General features: G+C 35.7%; 4 protein-coding genes across 8 annotated transcripts in view; 1 reads left to right on the forward strand and 3 right to left on the reverse strand.

Annotated features, from left to right (window-relative positions):
• Nucleotides 1-1,033, reverse strand: part of LOC132705902 (flotillin-2) — a 289,458-nt gene extending 288,425 nt beyond the window's left edge. Inside the window, exon 1 of the mRNA XM_060676852.1 lies at nt 846-1,033. Coding sequence (XP_060532835.1) covers nt 846-894 — 49 coding nt within the window. The 5' untranslated portion in view covers nt 895-1,033. The remainder of the gene's footprint in view (nt 1-845) is intronic.
• LOC132705903 (serine/threonine-protein phosphatase 4 catalytic subunit) lies at nt 1-2,951 on the forward strand. Of its 2 annotated transcripts, none has more exons than XM_060676857.1 (4): nt 1-675; nt 1,634-1,836; nt 1,886-2,339; nt 2,388-2,951. In XM_060676857.1, exons 2-4 carry the CDS (start codon nt 1,687-1,689, stop codon nt 2,705-2,707), a joined length of 924 nt encoding a protein of 307 aa, XP_060532840.1. In that variant the 5' UTR covers nt 1-675; nt 1,634-1,686; the 3' UTR covers nt 2,708-2,951. The 2 variants fall into 2 exon arrangements, with proteins under 2 accessions (XP_060532840.1, XP_060532839.1); XM_060676856.1 differs by lacking the exon at nt 1-675 and adding an exon at nt 1,301-1,524 and having other exon boundaries at nt 1,580-1,836.
• Nucleotides 2,952-3,083: 132 nt separating this feature from the next.
• LOC132705904 (ubiquitin fusion degradation protein 1 homolog) lies at nt 3,084-4,796 on the reverse strand. The gene is made up of 7 exons (XM_060676858.1): nt 4,657-4,796; nt 4,462-4,582; nt 4,250-4,404; nt 4,001-4,172; nt 3,813-3,944; nt 3,619-3,762; nt 3,084-3,557 (listed from the first exon to the last, which is right to left on the reverse strand). The coding sequence occupies exons 1-7, from the start codon at nt 4,657-4,659 to the stop codon at nt 3,385-3,387; spliced, it is 900 nt and encodes a 299-aa protein (XP_060532841.1). The 5' UTR covers nt 4,660-4,796; the 3' UTR covers nt 3,084-3,384.
• Nucleotides 4,797-17,536: 12,740 nt separating this feature from the next.
• LOC132706216 (protein arginine methyltransferase NDUFAF7, mitochondrial-like) lies at nt 17,537-19,346 on the reverse strand. Of its 4 annotated transcripts, XM_060677416.1 has the most exons (6): nt 19,153-19,346; nt 19,065-19,097; nt 18,461-18,968; nt 18,224-18,413; nt 17,979-18,170; nt 17,537-17,915 (listed from the first exon to the last, which is right to left on the reverse strand). In XM_060677416.1, exons 3-6 carry the CDS (start codon nt 18,822-18,824, stop codon nt 17,567-17,569), a joined length of 1,095 nt encoding a protein of 364 aa, XP_060533399.1. In that variant the 5' UTR covers nt 18,825-18,968; nt 19,065-19,097; nt 19,153-19,346; the 3' UTR covers nt 17,537-17,566. The 4 variants fall into 4 exon arrangements, with proteins under 4 accessions (XP_060533399.1, XP_060533400.1, XP_060533398.1 ...); XM_060677417.1 differs by lacking the exon at nt 19,065-19,097; XM_060677415.1 differs by having other exon boundaries at nt 19,065-19,346.
• Between the last annotated feature and the right edge of the window lie 431 nt (nt 19,347-19,777).

The following is a 19,777-nucleotide window of genomic DNA, read 5'->3' on the forward strand; positions in this document are numbered from 1 at the left end:
ATCAATTTCACGCATGACTTTTTACCCTAAGTAAAAACATTGTAGGAAAGATGCCTTTTCTCAAATAAAAATAACGGTCAATGACCTCCAAACGACGAAAAAAACGTGGGTTGGAATCGCGGCGCCTGTTTGCCTTTTATCTAGATCCGAGAACTAAAATCCGCAAACATATCTGCGATGGCGCCAAACAAGCTAGCTTGTTCCACTTTAAATAATTTCAAAAGCGCATTTTAACAAAAAAAAATTTTCCACATAGTACGTAATCTAACTTTTCTATGTGTATTTATTGACGTATTTTTAATTATCGATTATTGTTTATTTACAATTGGGAAAAGAAATAGGAAAATGCGTTTTTATTCCTTTTTGGGACTATGGATGGTTAATTTTTTTATCAAAAATTTGCATATATACATCGGCAATCTACTAACCTAACTTTGTTAGTTACAAATTATCGTATTCTTACGTAAATACATAAAACATGAAATTCATTACACAAATCTGTAAACATAATCTGAAGTTTAACATAACCTACAAATATTTTGTATACATATTTTTTAAATCAAAGAAGAGGTGTAAAAAGGTACTTTGACTTACATGTAGATACGTCAAAATTCGAAACACAACCAATTTCAACATTTATCAAACATACAAAATTGATTTCATCCATATTCTAAGGTAATCGAAATTTTAGTACACTTAATTTGCAGCAATTACCAATTCAGTAAACCTTTAATATTTACGACCTCTGTTTATTTGGGTCAATGGGTAAATTACAGCAGAAAACTGAGCAAAAACATTTGGGGAAACATCCCAATAAAACAAGATAATAAATTTTTCGTATTTACCTGATACAATTAGCGCCTCGTTAGGTCCTACCGTGTGTATATTACCCATCACAATCACTGTTGTGCAAAAGATTACCTCCAAATTTCGCGACGTTTCAGGAATACACGCACACACTCGCACTTTCGGAAAAATTGAATACTCACACGGCCGACTGTTCGACTACATTTTATGCATCCATGCTAGAGGTAATCTGGAGCGCATGCCTACAAAAATGAGGAACGCTTATATTTTGCTCATTTGTAATTATTTTTTATCTTCGCCGGTTCCTAATGCCTGTTTACAACCTCCAACAGGATTCCAAAATACTGTTTATTGACTATAAATCAAGTTTTTTGTATTAATTTTTAAATGGGTATTCCCCGAACAAGCAAAGACATGCATCACGCGCGTCGTCGAATGACTCATCTCAAAACAATTGTTTACAACCCTTTTCGGTGCTCCCCAAAGAATTAAAGAAATAGTTTAATTTGTTTTTGATTTGATTGATTTCTGACATTTCTGCTGTTTTCAAAAATTGAAAGAATTATATCTATGGTCGACGCATTGAAGTATAGGGAATGGGCATTGAAGTACAGGGTTTTCGACTCTCGATCACGTCCGTCGTAGCTTAAACTGCAAAGCAGAGGCAGGCAAGGGTAGCTTTTTGTAGTGTTTGATGCAATTCTGGGTGATTAATGAGTATCGGTTGAACGTTTTTTTGTTTAGGGAAATGTGATATTTCTTTCAATTGCAGATTGTATTCAGTTGAAAATTTGTTTAGTAAAGCCGACGTAACAAACATTTTTAGATAATTTATGTCAACATAACCTCAATTCGTGACTTTTTCCTAAAATTTATACGATGAGTGAAATAAGTGACTTGGATAGACAAATTGAACAACTCAAACGATGTGAAATAATCAAAGAGAGTGAGGTGAAGGCACTATGTGCCAAAGCCAGAGAAATATTGGTGGAGGAAAGCAATGTTCAACGAGTAGATTCCCCAGTTACTGTAGGTAAGAATCTGACGATTTTAAAGTAAACTACAATGCGGACTTTAGGTTTGTGGTGATATCCATGGTCAGTTTTATGATCTAAAGGAACTGTTTAAAGTGGGTGGAGATGTCCCAGAAACAAGTTATTTGTTCATGGGGGATTTTGTGGATAGAGGTTTCTATAGTGTCGAAACTTTTTTGCTTCTGCTGGCTCTGAAAGTTAGATATCCAGATCGTATAACCCTAATACGAGGTAACCATGAATCTCGGCAAATAACACAAGTCTATGGATTTTATGATGAATGCCTCAGAAAGTATGGCTCTATAACTGTTTGGAGATACTGCACAGAAATTTTTGATTACTTGTCTCTATCTGCCATAATCGATGGAAAAATATTTTGCGTTCATGGGGGTCTTTCACCTTCTATACAAACCTTGGATCAGATCCGCGTTATAGATCGTAAACAGGAAGTTCCCCACGATGGACCAATGTGTGACTTACTTTGGAGTGATCCAGAAGGTGAGCCCAATTTTCTTGTAAACTATTTATTACAAAATGTGTTTTTAGACACTCAGGGTTGGGGGGTGTCTCCCAGAGGAGCTGGCTACCTTTTTGGGTCCGATGTAGTAGCTCAGTTTAATGCAGCAAATGATATTGACATGATCTGTCGCGCGCACCAACTGGTCATGGAAGGATACAAGTGGCATTTTAACGAGACGGTGTTGACAGTTTGGTCAGCCCCAAATTACTGTTACAGGTGCGGCAATGTAGCAGCAATCCTAGAACTTAATGAGCACTTGCAACGTGATTTCACTATTTTTGAAGCCGCGCCTCAAGAGACAAGAGGCATTCCTTCAAAAAAACCTCAGGCAGATTACTTTTTATAAAAGGCAAAATGTTTATTTGTACCTTATCCTATTCTCAGTTTCTATTTGAACATTTAGGATGTGCACATCTTAAAAGGGTTCCAAATGTTTTTAATTGTACCAGACCATAGTAAAGGATTTCAACAAAGATTCAACAATACTATTCTAATCATTGTTTCTTAGATAATGTAAACATTATAGTTAGACTAACAACGGCCAATTTAGAAGTAATTTACTGGTTGTTATTTCCATTGGATTGATTTAGGTATGTTATTAGAGTTTTGTAAACGATACTGCCAAAATAAACTTTTTTTACTCATTTTGTAGAAATAATATGTACCGGGAGGTCTGTTCTTGAGACACTACTTTATCTCAACAAATGAAGACGCTAAACTATAGAACCAAAATATAATTAAAAGAAAAATATAATATATGTAATTGAAAAGATTTTTAGATAAGGTATTGTCAGAAGATAAAGGGTCAACCTGTGTGTATAAATATGTAACAATGGCCTAATTGAATGGTGAAATTCAAAATTAAAATGACATTCACAATCCATTAAACCATTATTTCTTATTTGCAAACTTTTTGCAACAACTTCCAAAAATAAAACAAAACTGGTATCTGCTTTAAAAAATTATGAAAATTCAAACTAAAAACATTTACTAAAAATAAATTAATTCTAAAAGCTAAAAGACTCAATTTCTGCTTCGCAAACTAAAACCGGCTCCGCTAAATGGTTTAAATTCATCAGATTCCTCATTTTGATTGCTTTTTTGTTTAACTGTCCTCCTTATAAATTTAAGTGTCCCAATTTCATAATCGTAATCAGGTATGCCACGAACATAGACTGGTTTTGGAAGAGGGCTTTCTAAAAACCATAAAAAATTAAATTGATACCCTACAAAAAAGCTCTGGCTATCCGTTACTACCTGATGCTGAGGATTCCTTTTTTTTCTTGCCATCTAATCTATTTCCTGCACCTTTAAATGCTACAAACCCAGATGGTTCAGGCATCAAATCCGCTGGGTCAACCGCCATAGTCTCCTCTTGCTGTTTTTTAACCACCTCAGGTTCTAAATGAAAGTTTAAAATCATCAGAGAAGTTAAGGTATTAGAAGTTTACCCTTGTATCCCACGGGGGGTGCAAAATCCACATTCATATCACACTCAATAATGCTTATGGCATTTCCTGGTTTAGTTTCTAACACACACAATTCATATATTTTTTGGTTGTATTGAACGGCAATAATATCTCCTAAAAAATCATAAAACACGGTGAGTTATTTAAAAAATATGTTTTTCAAATGTTACCAGTTGTAAGACAGGCAAATGATCTCAGACAATTTTCCAGAACTGCTTTTGGATTGGTTATATCCAGGAAATCTGGTGAATGGGGCTGAAATTTTGCAAATGTACCAACCGGCAGTGAAATGCTCTCCATTTGAACCAAATCACCTTCTTCTAACATCATGTTACGCATCATCTAATATTTGACACAAAAACAACATTAATAATGCTTAAATGCTTAATGATTTAGTAATTATATGTTCAGATATTCACCCAGAGTGGCAAATAAACTTTTCCTTCATCGGCTACAAACTCTAAGACCCCACAGTGTGTTACCTTGTTAGTTGACTTATTGACCAACTTAAATAACATGGGATAATTTATATTGAGTCTAGTCAACTGCTCCAGAGCGCTTGGTGGCATAATTACTAAAATTGAACACACATGTTAATAAAATCTGTTGAGGAAGACTGTAGGTTACTTACTTTTGCCACCCCGTTCTACATCTTGTCTTTCATTTCCTGGTAGCATTGCAATTGAATAACTTTGGTAAGTAACATTAAATGGTCGCGGGATCTCCGGGAACATGTTAAAACCGAATTGAAACTAATAAAAAAAATATTTAGACAATTATACCTACAGACTTGATTTAAAAAAACTAAAACAATGAATTTCCGTACCATATTTTGGCTTGGTTAACTACCAAAATTAAAATACTTCAGTACTTCTTGTGATATTGTTATGGTTATTTGTTTGTTCCTACGTACGTAAATTTAACAAACTCTTAAACAGAGAATGACAAGTTATTTGTTCATGGTCATGTTCAATACAGACTATAAATTGGGGACATCGTTAAAAACTTACCATTTCATAATAATATTATGATCTATTGTACAAGTGTAAAACAAAGAACTTGGCCAAATGGTCACTGCAACCCGGCCGCCAGCTCAAAGAGGAGGATGTATTCATTTTTAAAATAAACATTTTAAAAGAATTTTGTGAACCAAAAATAAGAACCTATAGGGTCCCTTTTTTTTCGGTCAACCAGGTGAAGTGGTGTGCACAATTTTACCTCGGTCCGAGAAAATTTTCATTTTTTTGACGTAATTCTAGTCTTCAACTGAATTTTTCGGTCTGGGTGAGTTTTATATTTAGTCAGCCGTTAATATTTGCTTTGGTTTGGTGTCGCAGTTCGCAATAATTTAGCGCTTTTCATATCATGGCATGTGCTTCGGGGGGTAAAGACCCCCCCTGATAGAAACGATCGTATCGTAGTTAATAATCCGATAGTGTTTGCAAATGATTTTGATTCCTTTCAAGCTCAACTAAACTTGTCCCAAGCTTCTACCTCCTCTAGCAGTGGTTATTCATCAGCCTTGACGCTTTCGCCTTTAGCTAAGAAAACAGCACATGCTATCGCTCAGCATCAATACTTCTTAGTACCCACTAAGGAGGAAATAGATTTATTGGAGACAGAGTTACAAAAGCTTAAATCTGTCTTCGTGGAAGATCAGGATGCCCTAAACGAAATTGCAAGAATTTCAGTTAACATAAGGAGAACACTTAACCGAAAGTATAAATATGAACTTACAGACCAGGGACCATTTCTTATCATAATGGAGGGAATAACTTCCCAAGTTGGAAACATTCACCCGATGAATATTGGAAAAATTTTGCACAGAGCTGGAGTACAAGGTATAACAAAAATCAATAGAAAAGGGGCTAATAAAATTGGAATTGAATTCAGAACATCAGAGTATGCTAATCAGTTTTTGTCAAATGAAAGTTTCAGTTCGGCTAGAGGCTATAACAGGTACATTCCACAACGTCTTGTCACTTGTAGAGGACTAATCAAGGATGTAGGGGACCAAATTACGGAAGAGGCTTTTTACTCAGAAGCGGTAGCTTATACAGGAGAAGGATCCCGGGCCAGGTTGATTAAGATATTAAATGTAAAAAGAGTCTTAAGAAGGAAGAAAATACTTGCTATTTCTGGTGAAACAGTAATGAAAACCATCCCCACAAACGATTATATTGTAACATTTGAAGGCAAATTATTACCCCAAACTGTAAATATTTTTAATAATGAAAGAGAAGTGGAAAAATATGTTAACCCGGTTATAATGTGCGTCAATTGTTGCAGATTTGGACATGTCAAAAATAATTGTAGAGGCAAGCCTCGTTGCGGTTTTTGTATAGAAGATCATCTTATGTTTGTTTGTGAAAAAAGAGAGCAAGCAATGAAAAAAATGAAATGCCCTGCAGATCATCTTAACAATCTGACTAAAACGTGTAAAATTCCAAATTGTGAAGTAAATCCAAAACCAAGCTGCGTAAATTGCAAGGGACACCACACTGCTACTGACTGGGGATGTCCCGAATACAAACGGCAAAAACAAATTAACGAAACCATGAGCTTCTACAACCTTTCTTTTTATGAAGCAGCTAAACTGCATCCACGGCTAATTAATGCAAACCAAGGCTTTACCCGAAAACCAGAAGATTTTCCTAGTTTAAATAAAAAAACTCAGAATAAAACTCCTCATCCAACAAGTCCTCGGGGCTGTTCCTCATATACATCAGTACTTAAAAGAAAACGGCCTGACACCCAATTTACCAAAGGGTATGATAAAGTAGCCCATGAACTAACTTTGTTAAACTCAAGTGCAAGAAGAAAAGTCTCATCTATACAAGTAGTTGAAAACTCGACATCAGAGTCGGAAATGGAAGTAACTCCTGTAGGAAATGGCTGGGAAGAAGTATGCAACAAGTTTGAAGCTTTCAAAAAAGACGTTATGTCAATAAAGGGTATGGATGAAAATTGTGTCAACAATATCAAACAATATTTTGATTCATTTGACCTACGGAGGGGGGGCGGCTGCGATGGCAGCGGTTGACCTACAGGGGTTAGAAAAAGAAAAGGTAATCTTATCACTAGTTTTAATCTAACAGTAGTTTTTACATAACAAAACTAAGTTTAAGTTTTAGTCAGAAGCGTTTTATAGTTGAGCTATAATGAATATCGTTCACTGGAACATTTGCGGGGCTGAAAAAAATAAAGATGCTATCATTAAAGTTATAAGGGATTTTAAGCTACAGATCTTATTGCTCAATGAAACCTTGCTCAAACCCAACACTAACTTTAAAATATCAGGGTTCTCTTCTGTAAGAGCAGATAAACCTAATGGTGCAGATGGTATAGCAATTTTCTTGAAAAACAAAATAAAATATAATATCATCGACTTAAGCAGAATTAATATACCAGAGAGGTGTCAGGTTATTCTTGTAGAGCTTGTCGATTTTTTTATTTGTTGTGTTTACAACCCTCCAGATATTTGTTTGGTCAGGGCAAGCCTCGATTCAATTTTCGATCTAACCCGTAATAAACCCGTCCTCGTTATGGGAGACTTTAATGCCCATAATCCAATATGGGGTTCCCAGGTCAGTTACTCACGGGGAATTAGAAGTGGGAACATTCTTTATGATTTCATTAAGGATCACGATTTGTGGGTACTAAATGATGGATCAGCTACTCGGCTCACACGCCCAGGCGTACACAGCGCTCCAGATGTAGCTTTTTGCTCCCAGAGACTGTCTGGACTTACTGACTGCAGGGTTCTCCAGGATAGAGTGAATAGCGATCATTTTCCTATTTTGTGTATCATCGGAAATAACCGTTGCAACTCAGGTTCGACAAGAAACTACACTAGCAAATATAATTTCAACAAGGCAGACTGGGAGAAATTTTCCGATTTAATCTCCACGAAATTTAGAACTTCACCTCCTATAAATTATGAGGATTTTATGAATATAATTTTCCTATCTATTGCAGAATCTGTTCCAATGCATAAACACTCATTAAACTACGGGTTACCTTGGTGGGATAATGAGTGCACCAACGCTATTAAAAGGAAAAGACAAGCATTCAGAGACTATAAAAACAACCCCTCTGAGACCAACTTCCTGGAATCATTAAGAACCCGGGCACAAACAAGACAGCTGCTACGTAAGAAGAAAAAGGAAGGCTTTGTCAACTTTTGTGAGAATCTATCTCCAAATACTAGTGCAAAAGAAGTTTGGAGCAGTATTAGAAGGTTTGCTAAAGGTATCAGGTACCAAAATTATCATTTTCCCTTGAATTTCTCAATCCCACAAGATATGTTTGATCTTTTGACGCAACCTCCCTCTATGTTGCCTAATATCCCCGAATGTCGCTTCTCATCAGAATATACAGAAGACTTCCATATCTCAGAATTTGTCGCGGCCGTTAAAGGTCGGAAGAGCAAGAGTCCCGGTGTGGATAAAGTACCTTTCAGTGTGCTCAGCCATCTCCCTGTTGAAGGAGCAGTCTTTCTTATCAAATTTTTCAACAAAATACTTCGGAGGGAAACCACCATTCCAGAGACGTGGAAAACCCAAATGGTGATCGCAATTCCTAAACCGGGGAGAGACCCCTCAGCGTTATCGTCCTACAGGCCCATCAACCTAGCTTCTTGCATAAGCAAAACTTTTGAAATTATGATCAAAAACCGACTGGAATGGTTAGTAGAGAACCAAGGTTTAATAGACGTTCGCCAAACCGGTTTCAGAAAGGGTAAGGGAACTTTCGACAATCTTGCAGTTATCTCCTCAGAGGTCCTCTGCCGTTTGGCTCGCAATCAACTAGCAGCAATGGTGACTTTGGACATATCCAATGCCTACGATAATATAAATGTTGACTTATTGACCTCGGTGTTGGCCAAAATTGGAATCGCCAGAGATTTGACTTTGCTCATTAAAGATTTTCTCACGAACAGGAAGATACAAGTTAAAGATCCATCTACTAATACATTCGTGTCAGGCAGAACCACTAGCAAGGGAGTTCCCCAAGGTTCCCCTCTTTCTCCATTACTATTTAATATTTACATCAATTCAATCAATGAAACAATTCCTGAGAACATAAGACTTTTACAGTTTGCGGACGATACCGCCTTGCTGAGTACTGGGACTGATGCCGAAACAATAGTGAACAATTTGAATAGAACTTTGCAAAATATACATATTTGGTCTTTGAATGTAGGACTTGAGATTAACCCCAATAAATCTGCAGCTATATTTTTTTCCAGGAAGAATTACAAGGTTAATTATCTCCCCAGACTTCACCTCAACACTCGAACCATTGCATGGACAAATTCCATCACATATCTAGGAGTGATTTTTGATCCAAAACTGTCATGGGAGCCACAAATTAGAAATATGATACAGAAAGCTTCAGGTGGGTTGAATATGATGCGATTTATAAGTAGAATCTGGTGGGGGGCACATCCCTCTACCCTTCTAACTTTTTACAAAGCTTATGTTAGACCCCATTTGGATTATGGAGCCTCTTTTTTGGGTGGTAGCTCAAGAAAGTCTATTGCTCAACTTAACAAAATTCAATTTGAGGCACTGAGAATAGCTCTGGGATATATGAAGTCCACACCTACTAACATACTTCTAGGGGAAGCAAGTGAAATGGATTTAGAACACAGAAGATACATGCTAGCGACTAAATCATTATTGAAAGCTGCCAGTTTAGTGGACAGTGAAACCTTAGCTGCGGTTAGATGGTTATATATCACCTATAATGAAAACTATTACTTTTTTCGGAAAAAGAGTATTCCTGCACTTGTGGATGCTTTTGAAAGAGTTGATTCACTGTTAGATACACTTTACAGGAGCCCAGTTTATCCCTGTTTTTCTTGCCCACTGCCGAACCTTTTAAGCTCTGTTCAAATCCAAGACTTAAAACTAAAGAAAGATAATAATAACTCCAAATTATTTGAAATTAAGAAGAGCGAGACTTGGACCCCAGATTTTCATTTAATTTTTACAGACGCCTCAAAAGATAAAGAAGGCCGAGTAGGTTTTGGCGTTTACAACTACAATACGAACCTTAAAATGGGACAAGGCCTACCAAGTGAACTATCCATTTGCTCTGCCGAGATTTATGCTATTGGTCAAGCTCTTGATTGGATTGAATTCAAGGACATCAACAAAGCAGTCATCCTTTCAGACTCCAAAAGTGCCCTCGAAGATATCAATAAAACTGGGATGGATGCAAAGTCTAACTACCTAACCTTGCAGGTTAAGAATAAACTATTTACCTTAATAAAAACGCAAAATAAGGACATCCAATTATGCTGGATACCAAGCCATACCAGTATAAAAGAAAACGATATTGCGGATCAGATCGCCAATGCTGCACGCCTCGAACCACAGGAAAATATAAAATTGAGCTTTAGGGAATTCTTCCCTAAATTAAAGCATAACATCTGGAATGCTTGGAGCGACAGATGGAAACATATAGGATTAGGGAAAGGAGTTAATTTCACCTCACATTATTCTACTCCGCCAACTAAACCCTGGTTTCATAAGCTCGACCTGAATAGAAGAGAAATTACAACTATGTGTAGACTGAGAAGCAACCATTGCTGTTCTCCGGCTCACCTAAATAGAATCAAAGTCAAACTCTCCGGAGACTGTGAATGTGGAGAACTGGGCGATTTAAGTCATGTGCTGTTTGATTGTGCTCTTCATTGGGAAAAATCACAACAGTTGTATGAGTCACTCATTAGTGCTAATTTTCCTTCGCCTCTGCATATTAATTCCATTTTATTTCACCGCACTCAGTTGGATTTTGCTGCTAGAATTGTTTGCCGATTTTTAGATGCATGTGGATTAAAACTTTGAATATTGTTTTCACATATTCTAATTCTTTCGTCCATTTTTTTTTCCCTGTATAGCCGTCCAGTAGGATGATGGTATCATCCAGACCCTCTTTACGGAGGCATCCTTCATGGAAATAGTTTATTGCACACCACTACCGTGAAGCTGGCCGAATTGCCTTAGCAGCAGTGGCCAAATAAAGCGTAAATAAAAAAAAAAAAAAACATTTTAAAAATAGAAATAACTCGTCATCCGGATTATCCGAGAAAATTCCATTAGGAAACTTATAAATACATGTTCCGGACTCGTGCTTCCCAAGTTATTGAAAAGTGGAACGAAAATTCAAGATACATAACCTCTCAAAAAAGTGAAAATGGAATTAAACGAGTGCGAAAATTACAAGCAACTAGGCAACGAAGCTTTCAAATCTGGAAACTTGGAAGAAGCATTAAAATATTACACAAATGCCATAGAAAACGCGAAGAGTGAATCCAAAGAATTAAGTGTTTATTACAAGAACCGCGCGGCTGTATACCTGAAACAGGAGAAGTATGATAAGGTAGTAGAAGATTGCACAAAATGTTTAGAAATAAGCCCAAACGATCCCAAAGCACTTTTCAGACGCTGCCAAGCGCTAGAAGCATTAAAGCGGTTTGAAGAGGCCTATAAAGATGCCACTGATATTTTTAAAGATGACCCTACAAACAAAGTAATCCAGCCTTATTTGCAACGACTTCATAAAATCGTTGAGGAAATAGCGAGACAGAAAGGCCAAATTAATAACAAATTGGAGAGTATGTTGAAGATTGTCTTTGACCCAACAAATGAAAAAGAGAAAAGAGAAATTGCTATAAAAAATCTCTTGGTCCTGGCCAGGGAGCATGGGGGCTCAGGGGTCATTATTAAATCACAGGTGGTGCAGAAAATAAAAAACTTGTTGAAGCTTGAAAAAGACCAAGAGATTTGTGTCACAGGCGTTAGAATCATTGGTGAACTCTGCAAGCATGGAGAGAAGGAGACTAAATATGTGCTTCAAGATGTGGGGATTCCTTGGTTTCTAGAAATTCTTGATTCTAACAATAAAGAGATTGTTAATGCCGCTGAGTACTGCCTTCAAATTATTTTAAACAGTCTGTCTGGAATGGAGAACAAGATTGACTCAAAACCCAAGCAGGATTTGGTAGAAAGAAACAAGCAGACCATTGATACTCTGTTGAATTGTCTAACATTTTCTATTAATAATCAGGCGATTTCTGGTTTAGCCAGGGATGCAATTATCAATATTTTAACAAGGAATATCAATTATAATGCTTTGAATTGGGCTGAAGAGTTTGTAGATATGGGCGGAGTTGCCAGACTTCTGGACTGCGCTAGCGAGCTTGAGGAATACAAGTATGAAAGTGCCATGAGCATCACCCCATCTACTAGAACAATAGCAGCTGTTTGTTTGGCCAAAATTTATGAGAATATGTATTATGATACACTGAGAAGTAAGTTCTTGAACAAAATTGAGGAATTTTTAAAAGATAAGCTGTTAAGTCCAGATATAGAGTCCAAAGTTCGTGTTACTGTGGCCTTAACTGCATTGCTAAGAGGTCCTTTAGATGTAGGAAATATGATAATTGGAAAGGTAGGTGTTTGTAATTTTATCAATAGAATTAGAATTTTTCTCTAGCCTAACATTACTTTCATATTATTTGTTGCTTTTAAGGAGGGCATTTTGGAGATGATTCTTGTTATGGCAAACACCGATGATGAATTGCAACAGAAAGTGGCATGCGAGTGTCTGATCGCAGCCGCCAGCAAAGCTGACAAAGCAAAGTCAATTGTGAGTCAGGGAGCAGAGATTTTGAAAAAGCTGTACAAATCAAAAAATGATCACATACGTATAAGGGCACTGGTGGGACTGTGCAAACTGGGAAGTTATGGAGGTAGTGACTCTTCAATAAAACCTTTTGCCGAGGGTTCAACATTGAAGCTGGCCGAAGCTTGTAAACGGTTCTTGTTGCATCCTAGCAAAGACACTGACATACGAAAGTGGGCCGCTGAAGGGCTCTCGTATCTGACTTTGGACGCCGAAGTGAAAGAGAGTCTTGTGGAGGATAAACCTGCTTTAAAAGCTTTAGTGGAATTAGCCACAACAGGCGATCAAGGTGTGGTGTTTGGTGTGGTGACTACTTTGGTGAATTTGTGCAATGCGTACGAGAAACAGGAGGTGATTCCGGAGATGATTGAACTTGCCAAGTTCGCTAAGCAGCACATACCGGAAGAGCATGAACTTGATGATCCAGATTTTGTAACTAAACGTATTTTAGTGCTGGGTCATGAGAATATTACAGTGGCGCTAGTGGCTTTAGCGAAGACCGAAAGTCCTAACTCTAAAGAATTAATCGCTAGGGTATTTAATGCTTTAGCGAGCGAGCGCGACCTTAGAGGTCTTATAGTACAACAAGGAGGGGTCAAAGTATTGATCAAGCTTGCGTTACAAGGGACCGATAAAGGCAAGAGGCATGCTGCACAGGCTTTGGCTCGCATAGGTAAGTATTACCTCCTGTAATATCAGAAATTTTCCGGAGATCCACTACTGCCAATTGATAAGATTAGATGCTAAGGGATATTGGTGATATGTTAAGACAATAAAGAAAAAGATATTTTTACTGAATAAATTTTAATATTTGATTTGAAAACTATTTAATATAGTATCTAAAGAAATAAATTTGGTCTCTGCTTACAAATTTAAAAAGGTAATAATCCTTATTATTCAGTAAAGTTGCTCTAGTGAGTATTATCTCCAAAACCGACGTAGGAAGAATCCAGATGATTTGTAAATAGTATTACAGTAGCCTATAGAAGTTTCTTTGAAAAAGTGATATTATCGTAATATCATAAAGTACATATGAATGTGCACCTAATTTAGCAGTAATTTACTTATTATATTATGGTCTTATAATATAGGGAGTTAAGTAGTAATAAGTAAGTAATAAATAGTAGTAAGTTTAGTAGGTTGAGTAGCTTAACTTGGAGGAATAATTCTTTGGTTAATTTTAAGACAAAAAGTTCATATAAATGCGGTCCGCAAGATCTCCCTTTCTAAGTAAAGTTTAATTTTGTTTTTTTCTATATAATATTTGAAATAACATAAATTTATTCCTTGGAAATCAATTTTACTTTTTGTCAACTGTTATTAAAAAAAAATAGATTACCAATTTCAAATGTTATTTAGGAAAAACAAAAGAAATAATTAAACACCCTATAATTTGTCTTAAAATTAACCAAGAAATCATTTCCCAAATTTAAGTTACATGAGTAATTCACGTTCTATTTAACAAAGGCTTTTAGGACTTTATTTTGTCTCTATTTAAAATATAACAGGCCCTATTTACAAAACTTCTGGATTCCTCCTACATCGGTTGTTGTTGAATTGAACTTGCTGACGTTTCTGCACCCATACTGTTGGATTCTTCAGAGCATTACTAAAACCGAAACAGTTTCGGTTAAGCTGATTAGCGAAACGTCAGCAAGTTCAATTCAACAATAACCGACGCAGGAGGAATCGAGAAGCTTTGTAAATAGTAGTTTCATTGAAAAAAAAAACAGTCCCGTATTATTTATTTTTACGAAGTTATGATTCCCGTTAGCTGGATCTCCTCCAGTGAACTAATTGAAAAGTTTAAAGTGGACATAAAATAAGCACTAAAACTTTTATGTGTATCAAATATCGTTTCCCACTAAATAAATAATAAAAAGAAGACGAATTAAATCAAATCTGTATCTCGCCATATTTTCGTCTCAAAATTAGGTAAAAATTCCTTGCTTTTGTTCGAAAGGTTGAAAAATACGAATATATATCCCTAAATAAATAGTAATTAATAATTATCTTAAATTGTTCTATGCATGTCTCTAGGTCACTGCTACTTTCTGATTTGTATTCATTAAAGTTAAATTGTATAATTGTATAAATGGTCCAGGATTGATCATATTTTCTCTCTTGAACTAGTTATAGTTATAGCTAACTTGTAGTTGTTTCCAGTTGGTGTATAAGGTTTTTAGATTTTTTAGCACTAACTAGGAGCAAAACTTGGGTTAAATTAGGAGGTGTCCTTGCTTACCTCAACGCCACCCTTTGTAATTTTTCTTAACAATATTAATAATTATTTTCTTAACAATATTAATAATTATCATTATTTTCAAAACATGTCTGCACTTGTACCCCTTAGCTTCTAATCTCCTCAAAATAAATAAAACAAATGGCCCATCATCAAAGAGACCTGGTATCACAAAATTATAAAGAATCATTCAAACTCTGAAGTCAAGACCTCAAAAACACACGGCATCATCAGATCAAAAGTAATTTTTAAAAGAGAAAAATAACTTACATACATACAAAGATGGAAACTTAAACTCACACAGACACATACTGGAATGACATCTTGCCTTTCAATTTTTTTAATTGAAATTTTCATGAACAATGTTGAAAGAAAAATTATGGATACCCAATTCTCCACATACTTACCAGTTTCGACAAGATATGTGGTCGATATCTGCATTGTCTGATATGGTAACCAACAAACGCTTACCGAATTTCTAACGTCTATCAGCTTCTTACATGAGAAAATTTATTCTAACTTACCATTTCTGAATCTTCAATTAGATAGGAAAGGTAAATCAATCGAATTCAGGATTTTTTATTCTTTGTTCTATAAGCTGTTTAACTTTGCACTTCCAATAACATTCATAACAGTTCTCCCCTTCATTCTACCAATAAGTTATTTTACAAAATTGCCAAAAAATACAAATTGTCATATCATATAATAAAATCAAAAACTCCAGAACGATTCCTGATCTCCTTCGATAATATTTCATTGCACCTGCCTCAGTTCAGGGGTATATTCTTTGAACTGTTTGGATTGTATTGCAGTTTATATCAGACAGTATAGCAAGAAGATCTCCATCAGTGTTCTCAAACATCTTTGCTGAAATAGTGCAAGTCTCGGACCAAATCTCCTTTCGCTACTAATCTTCTGCAGAAATTAGAAATCACAGAAGCCAAAAAGGATTCTATCATTGATTGCGTTAATGATTTTTTCAATTTTGAGCCAAGATTAATTTTTAATATTATAAACTGGACACCTCCCCTGTTAGGAGCTTTGTTGTTTAGATCTCGGTAAAATCAAATAGATTTAGTGTCATTCTAATTTGTGTCTGTGTGCTTTTGAGTTAACGTATATATTAAAAATATCTTATAGGTATAACTATGGACCCAGCGGTAGCATTTCCAGGCCAACGTGCGTTGGAATGCATTCGACCATTGTTATCGCTGCTTCATCCAGATTGTACCGGTTTGGAGAATTTTGAAGCCCTAATGGCTTTGTGCAATTTGGCTCAATTAAGTGAAGCTGCCCGCCAGCGGATAGTGAAAGAGGGAGGTTTGGGCAAAATAGAAAACTACATGTACGAAGACCACGAACAAATAAGCAGAGCAGCCATTCAGTGTATGTGCAATATGGCAATGTCCGAAGATGTGGTGAAGTTTTTCGAAGGTGATAACGATAGAGTTAAATTTGTCGTTTCCTGTTGCCTGGACGAAGACAAGGAGACTGCTATGGCGGCGGCAGGAATGCTGGCTATTCTCACGGGTTTCAGCAAGAAGTGTTGTGAGAAAGTATTCGACTCTACCAATTGGTTGGATGCTATGCACTGTCTGCTAGTCAATGACGTGATCGGAATGCAGTACAGAGGAGTATGTATTATTGCTAATATTATAACCACTTCCAAGAGTTTGGCAGAGAAGCTAATGGAGATTGATATCATGGAAATACTGATGGCTTTGAAATTATTGTCTGACAATGATGGGGAGACGAAGCAAATAGCCGAAACAATTGACGCAGCTTTGAAGGTTGCCCAAGAGTATGGAATTATCGAACAATTGGACAGTGATTAAACTATTTTGTTGAGCGATTGTATAATTTATTTTGTTTTAATTTTACTTCTTTTTATAGTGCAATAAAATGTTTTAAAGTTTGCGGGTGTAATAATTTAGTGATCGAATTTAATTTTAATAAATCGGCCACATAATTTTTTATGCCAGAATAAAAGGTTGAATTATTCCCTCATTATTCAAGTTTATAGCTCGTCTGAAATGTGGTGCTGGTCTTCTGGACATTTCCACTTTTCAAACTATAAAAGCAAATATTTTACAAACAATAGTTTGAACACAACGGACACAAAAATTTGTATCTTTTTCTTGCACACAAAAATTAATTGTATATACTATGGCGCTTATTGGCTGTAAATCGTTAAACAACTCTCCAAAAAAAGTGGTAAAAGAAGAGAACGGGTTGGTGGTCGATGATCCTGGTAGTTATAAACAACATATTTTACACAAATTTAGAGATATCTTTATATCACCTAAAATTATTCTGAAATAAGTAATTTGTTTAGTTTTATACAAAAAATAGGGCGGCTTAAAATGTTTTTTCTAATTCAGTAATAATTGTCACTATAGAAATAAAATGTCAGGTAATAATTAACTTTTGTTAAACATTTAGAAATAAATAATTCCTGCTTCACTGAGAACCACAAAGTTTAAAATTCAACAACCTCATAAAGATTACATGCGGTGCGCGGAACATGTAAATGAAAAAAAGCTCACTTGGCACATTGGTATGAATGCGCATTTTTTGACATTTGGATAGAAAGAAAATAAATATTACACAATTTAACAAAAAAAAATCAAGTAGTAGATCCTGGCATGGATACCTGGTGCATAATATTTTGTGGAATTGAGGCGAAACTAATAATTAACCTTTTTTGCAAATCTAGCCATTTAAAATAACCAAAACTGAATCTATATCAACAATTTATTATCACAGACCATAAACAACAACTAATTTCAGCGGGAACTCAGACGAATCCCACTACTGGGTATTTATCGATAATTTTCTTCATGGTTGCAGGCATGAGGGCGACAAACTTAAATCTTTCACCCATTTTACTTTCTTCGGTCAAAAATTTGTAACATGAGTTCAGGTGCTCAACATCTTTTTTGTCTTCCATGTTTTCTGCAAGGGCCTTCACTCTATGTTCAATACCGATTCTTTGCAGAAAGTTTTTTTGCTTTGCCGGTCCAAAGACTAAAACATCATTGGTTTTGTTCGCTATGTCTCTTATAAGACTGAAGTCTACATCTGCTGTTAGATCTGCAGTGCCTGGTTTCACTAGAGGATTTACTTGAGTATGTTTCTTAAAAGCTCTAAAATGAAATATTGCAAAATTTATTCTATAAAATTAGCCTTTGAAATTAATCTTTGAGTACCTAAAAGTGTCAGTTCCAGTGCCATTGTGTCCATAATCACATATCAAAGCTATACCACCACTTGAAGCCAATCTTTGGCATATTTGCTCATAAATGAGGAGGCTATCTGCAGAAATTTCCACATGATCACGGGTTTCATTAGATTTGAGCAACACTTTTAGCATGGGAGTATCATTTTTGGCTAAGACATATCTAGAACATAAATTTATGTTTGAATGATTAACAATTAGAAGAATATATGATACCTGAACTTGTATTCCTTCTCTTCTGAATTATCAATATCAATCAAAACTTCTTTGTAACCAGCATAAGTCTTATGAAATTTATGAATTGGCAGAGCATCAAAAAACTCATGAGCCAACAACAATGTAAATCCCTCTGGCACATCCTTGAGCTGTTTGTACCAGCTTACTGGAATGCCATGTCTTGAGATGCCTACGAATTATCTTAAAATATCACCCATCGAAATGTATAAATGTTACCATGTCTATAAACAAGTGCATTCTTATTGTTGTTTAAACTGCTTTGAAGGCAGAGTGTTCCAGCTTGAATATCACTCAGTACGGGACTTATCTCCACTAAATGAAGGCTGGCATTATGCAACGCTTTGAAATGGCTAAACACGTTAACAATGTCTGAACTCAAAGTGCCACGGCCAGGTCCTAATTCAATTATTTGAAGTGGCTTAGGACAACCGATTTTTTGCCACTCATTCAAGAACCAAACAGCCAGCATTTCTCCGAAAATCTGCGTGATCTCCGGGGACGTAACAAAATCACCTTTCTCGCCAAACATGTCTTTCGACATGTAATAACCCTGCATAGGATTCTGAAGCACTACTTTCATGTACTCTGCCACCGTTATTGGACCTTTTATCCTGATTTTATCGTATAAATGCTTTGATAAATAGTTCTCATCTTTAGCCACTTTTCGTTTGACTGTGTAGTAAAACCTGATGGAATTTGCAATCGTTTGAGTCGTAGTCTGCGCCTGTAGAAGGGTATAATTTGAAAGTTGCCATAAAATAGGGCGGGTAATTTTAAGAGCACACATCTTATAAGGATTTAGAAATTGTGGTATAATCACCGCAAATCAAAATGTCAGAACCGTCATAATTTTCTAAAAAGAAAAGGAGTCGTGACATAAAAATTGAATGTTAAATATTTCTATTTACGATTTCTAATCGAAGGTTAGTAGTTCAAATGTTCAATTTCAAACACTGCAAACTTCAAAGATTGAGTCAGAATTTTTCCCACTTTGATACCAAATGTTCAATTATTATTCTCCAGATAGCTTGCTTGATAGTTGATAATTAACACACTGTGATACTGTATAGTGTATCTAAAATTACAATGCATTGGAATATATTACATAAAATACTACCACTAAAAAATCACAGATTTTTTTATACTTTAATTTATTTGACAATTTAATTTCATTTTCCACCTATTTTGTCCTGTTCATGCTATAAGTTAAATGGGAAAATTAAAGGAATGTAAATTTTACCATTACATAGTTTGAAATCATTGATTTTTTTTAGAACGGAGGTTGGAGATTCCTTTTTATGAAACATGAAATTGGCAGTTTTAAAAGACAATTTTGGGATTTTTTTTACTTTTGATACTTTTCATTAAATCGAATAAATATACCAGTATGACAACATTGGGCCGCCGGGTGACATTTATTGACTACAGTTAAAATTTCGGTTTCCAGTATCTAACAATTCCTGATTCTCTAAATAGACAACATTTAAAAGCGTAGCCAAAACTTGATTTTTGCTATCTATGGTTTTTGTGGTC

This window comes from Cylas formicarius, unplaced genomic scaffold (genome assembly GCF_029955315.1).
Source record: "Cylas formicarius isolate icCylForm1 unplaced genomic scaffold, icCylForm1.1 PGA_scaffold_8__14_contigs__length_24414737, whole genome shotgun sequence".
NCBI classification, from domain to species: Eukaryota; Metazoa; Arthropoda; class Insecta; order Coleoptera; family Brentidae; genus Cylas; species Cylas formicarius.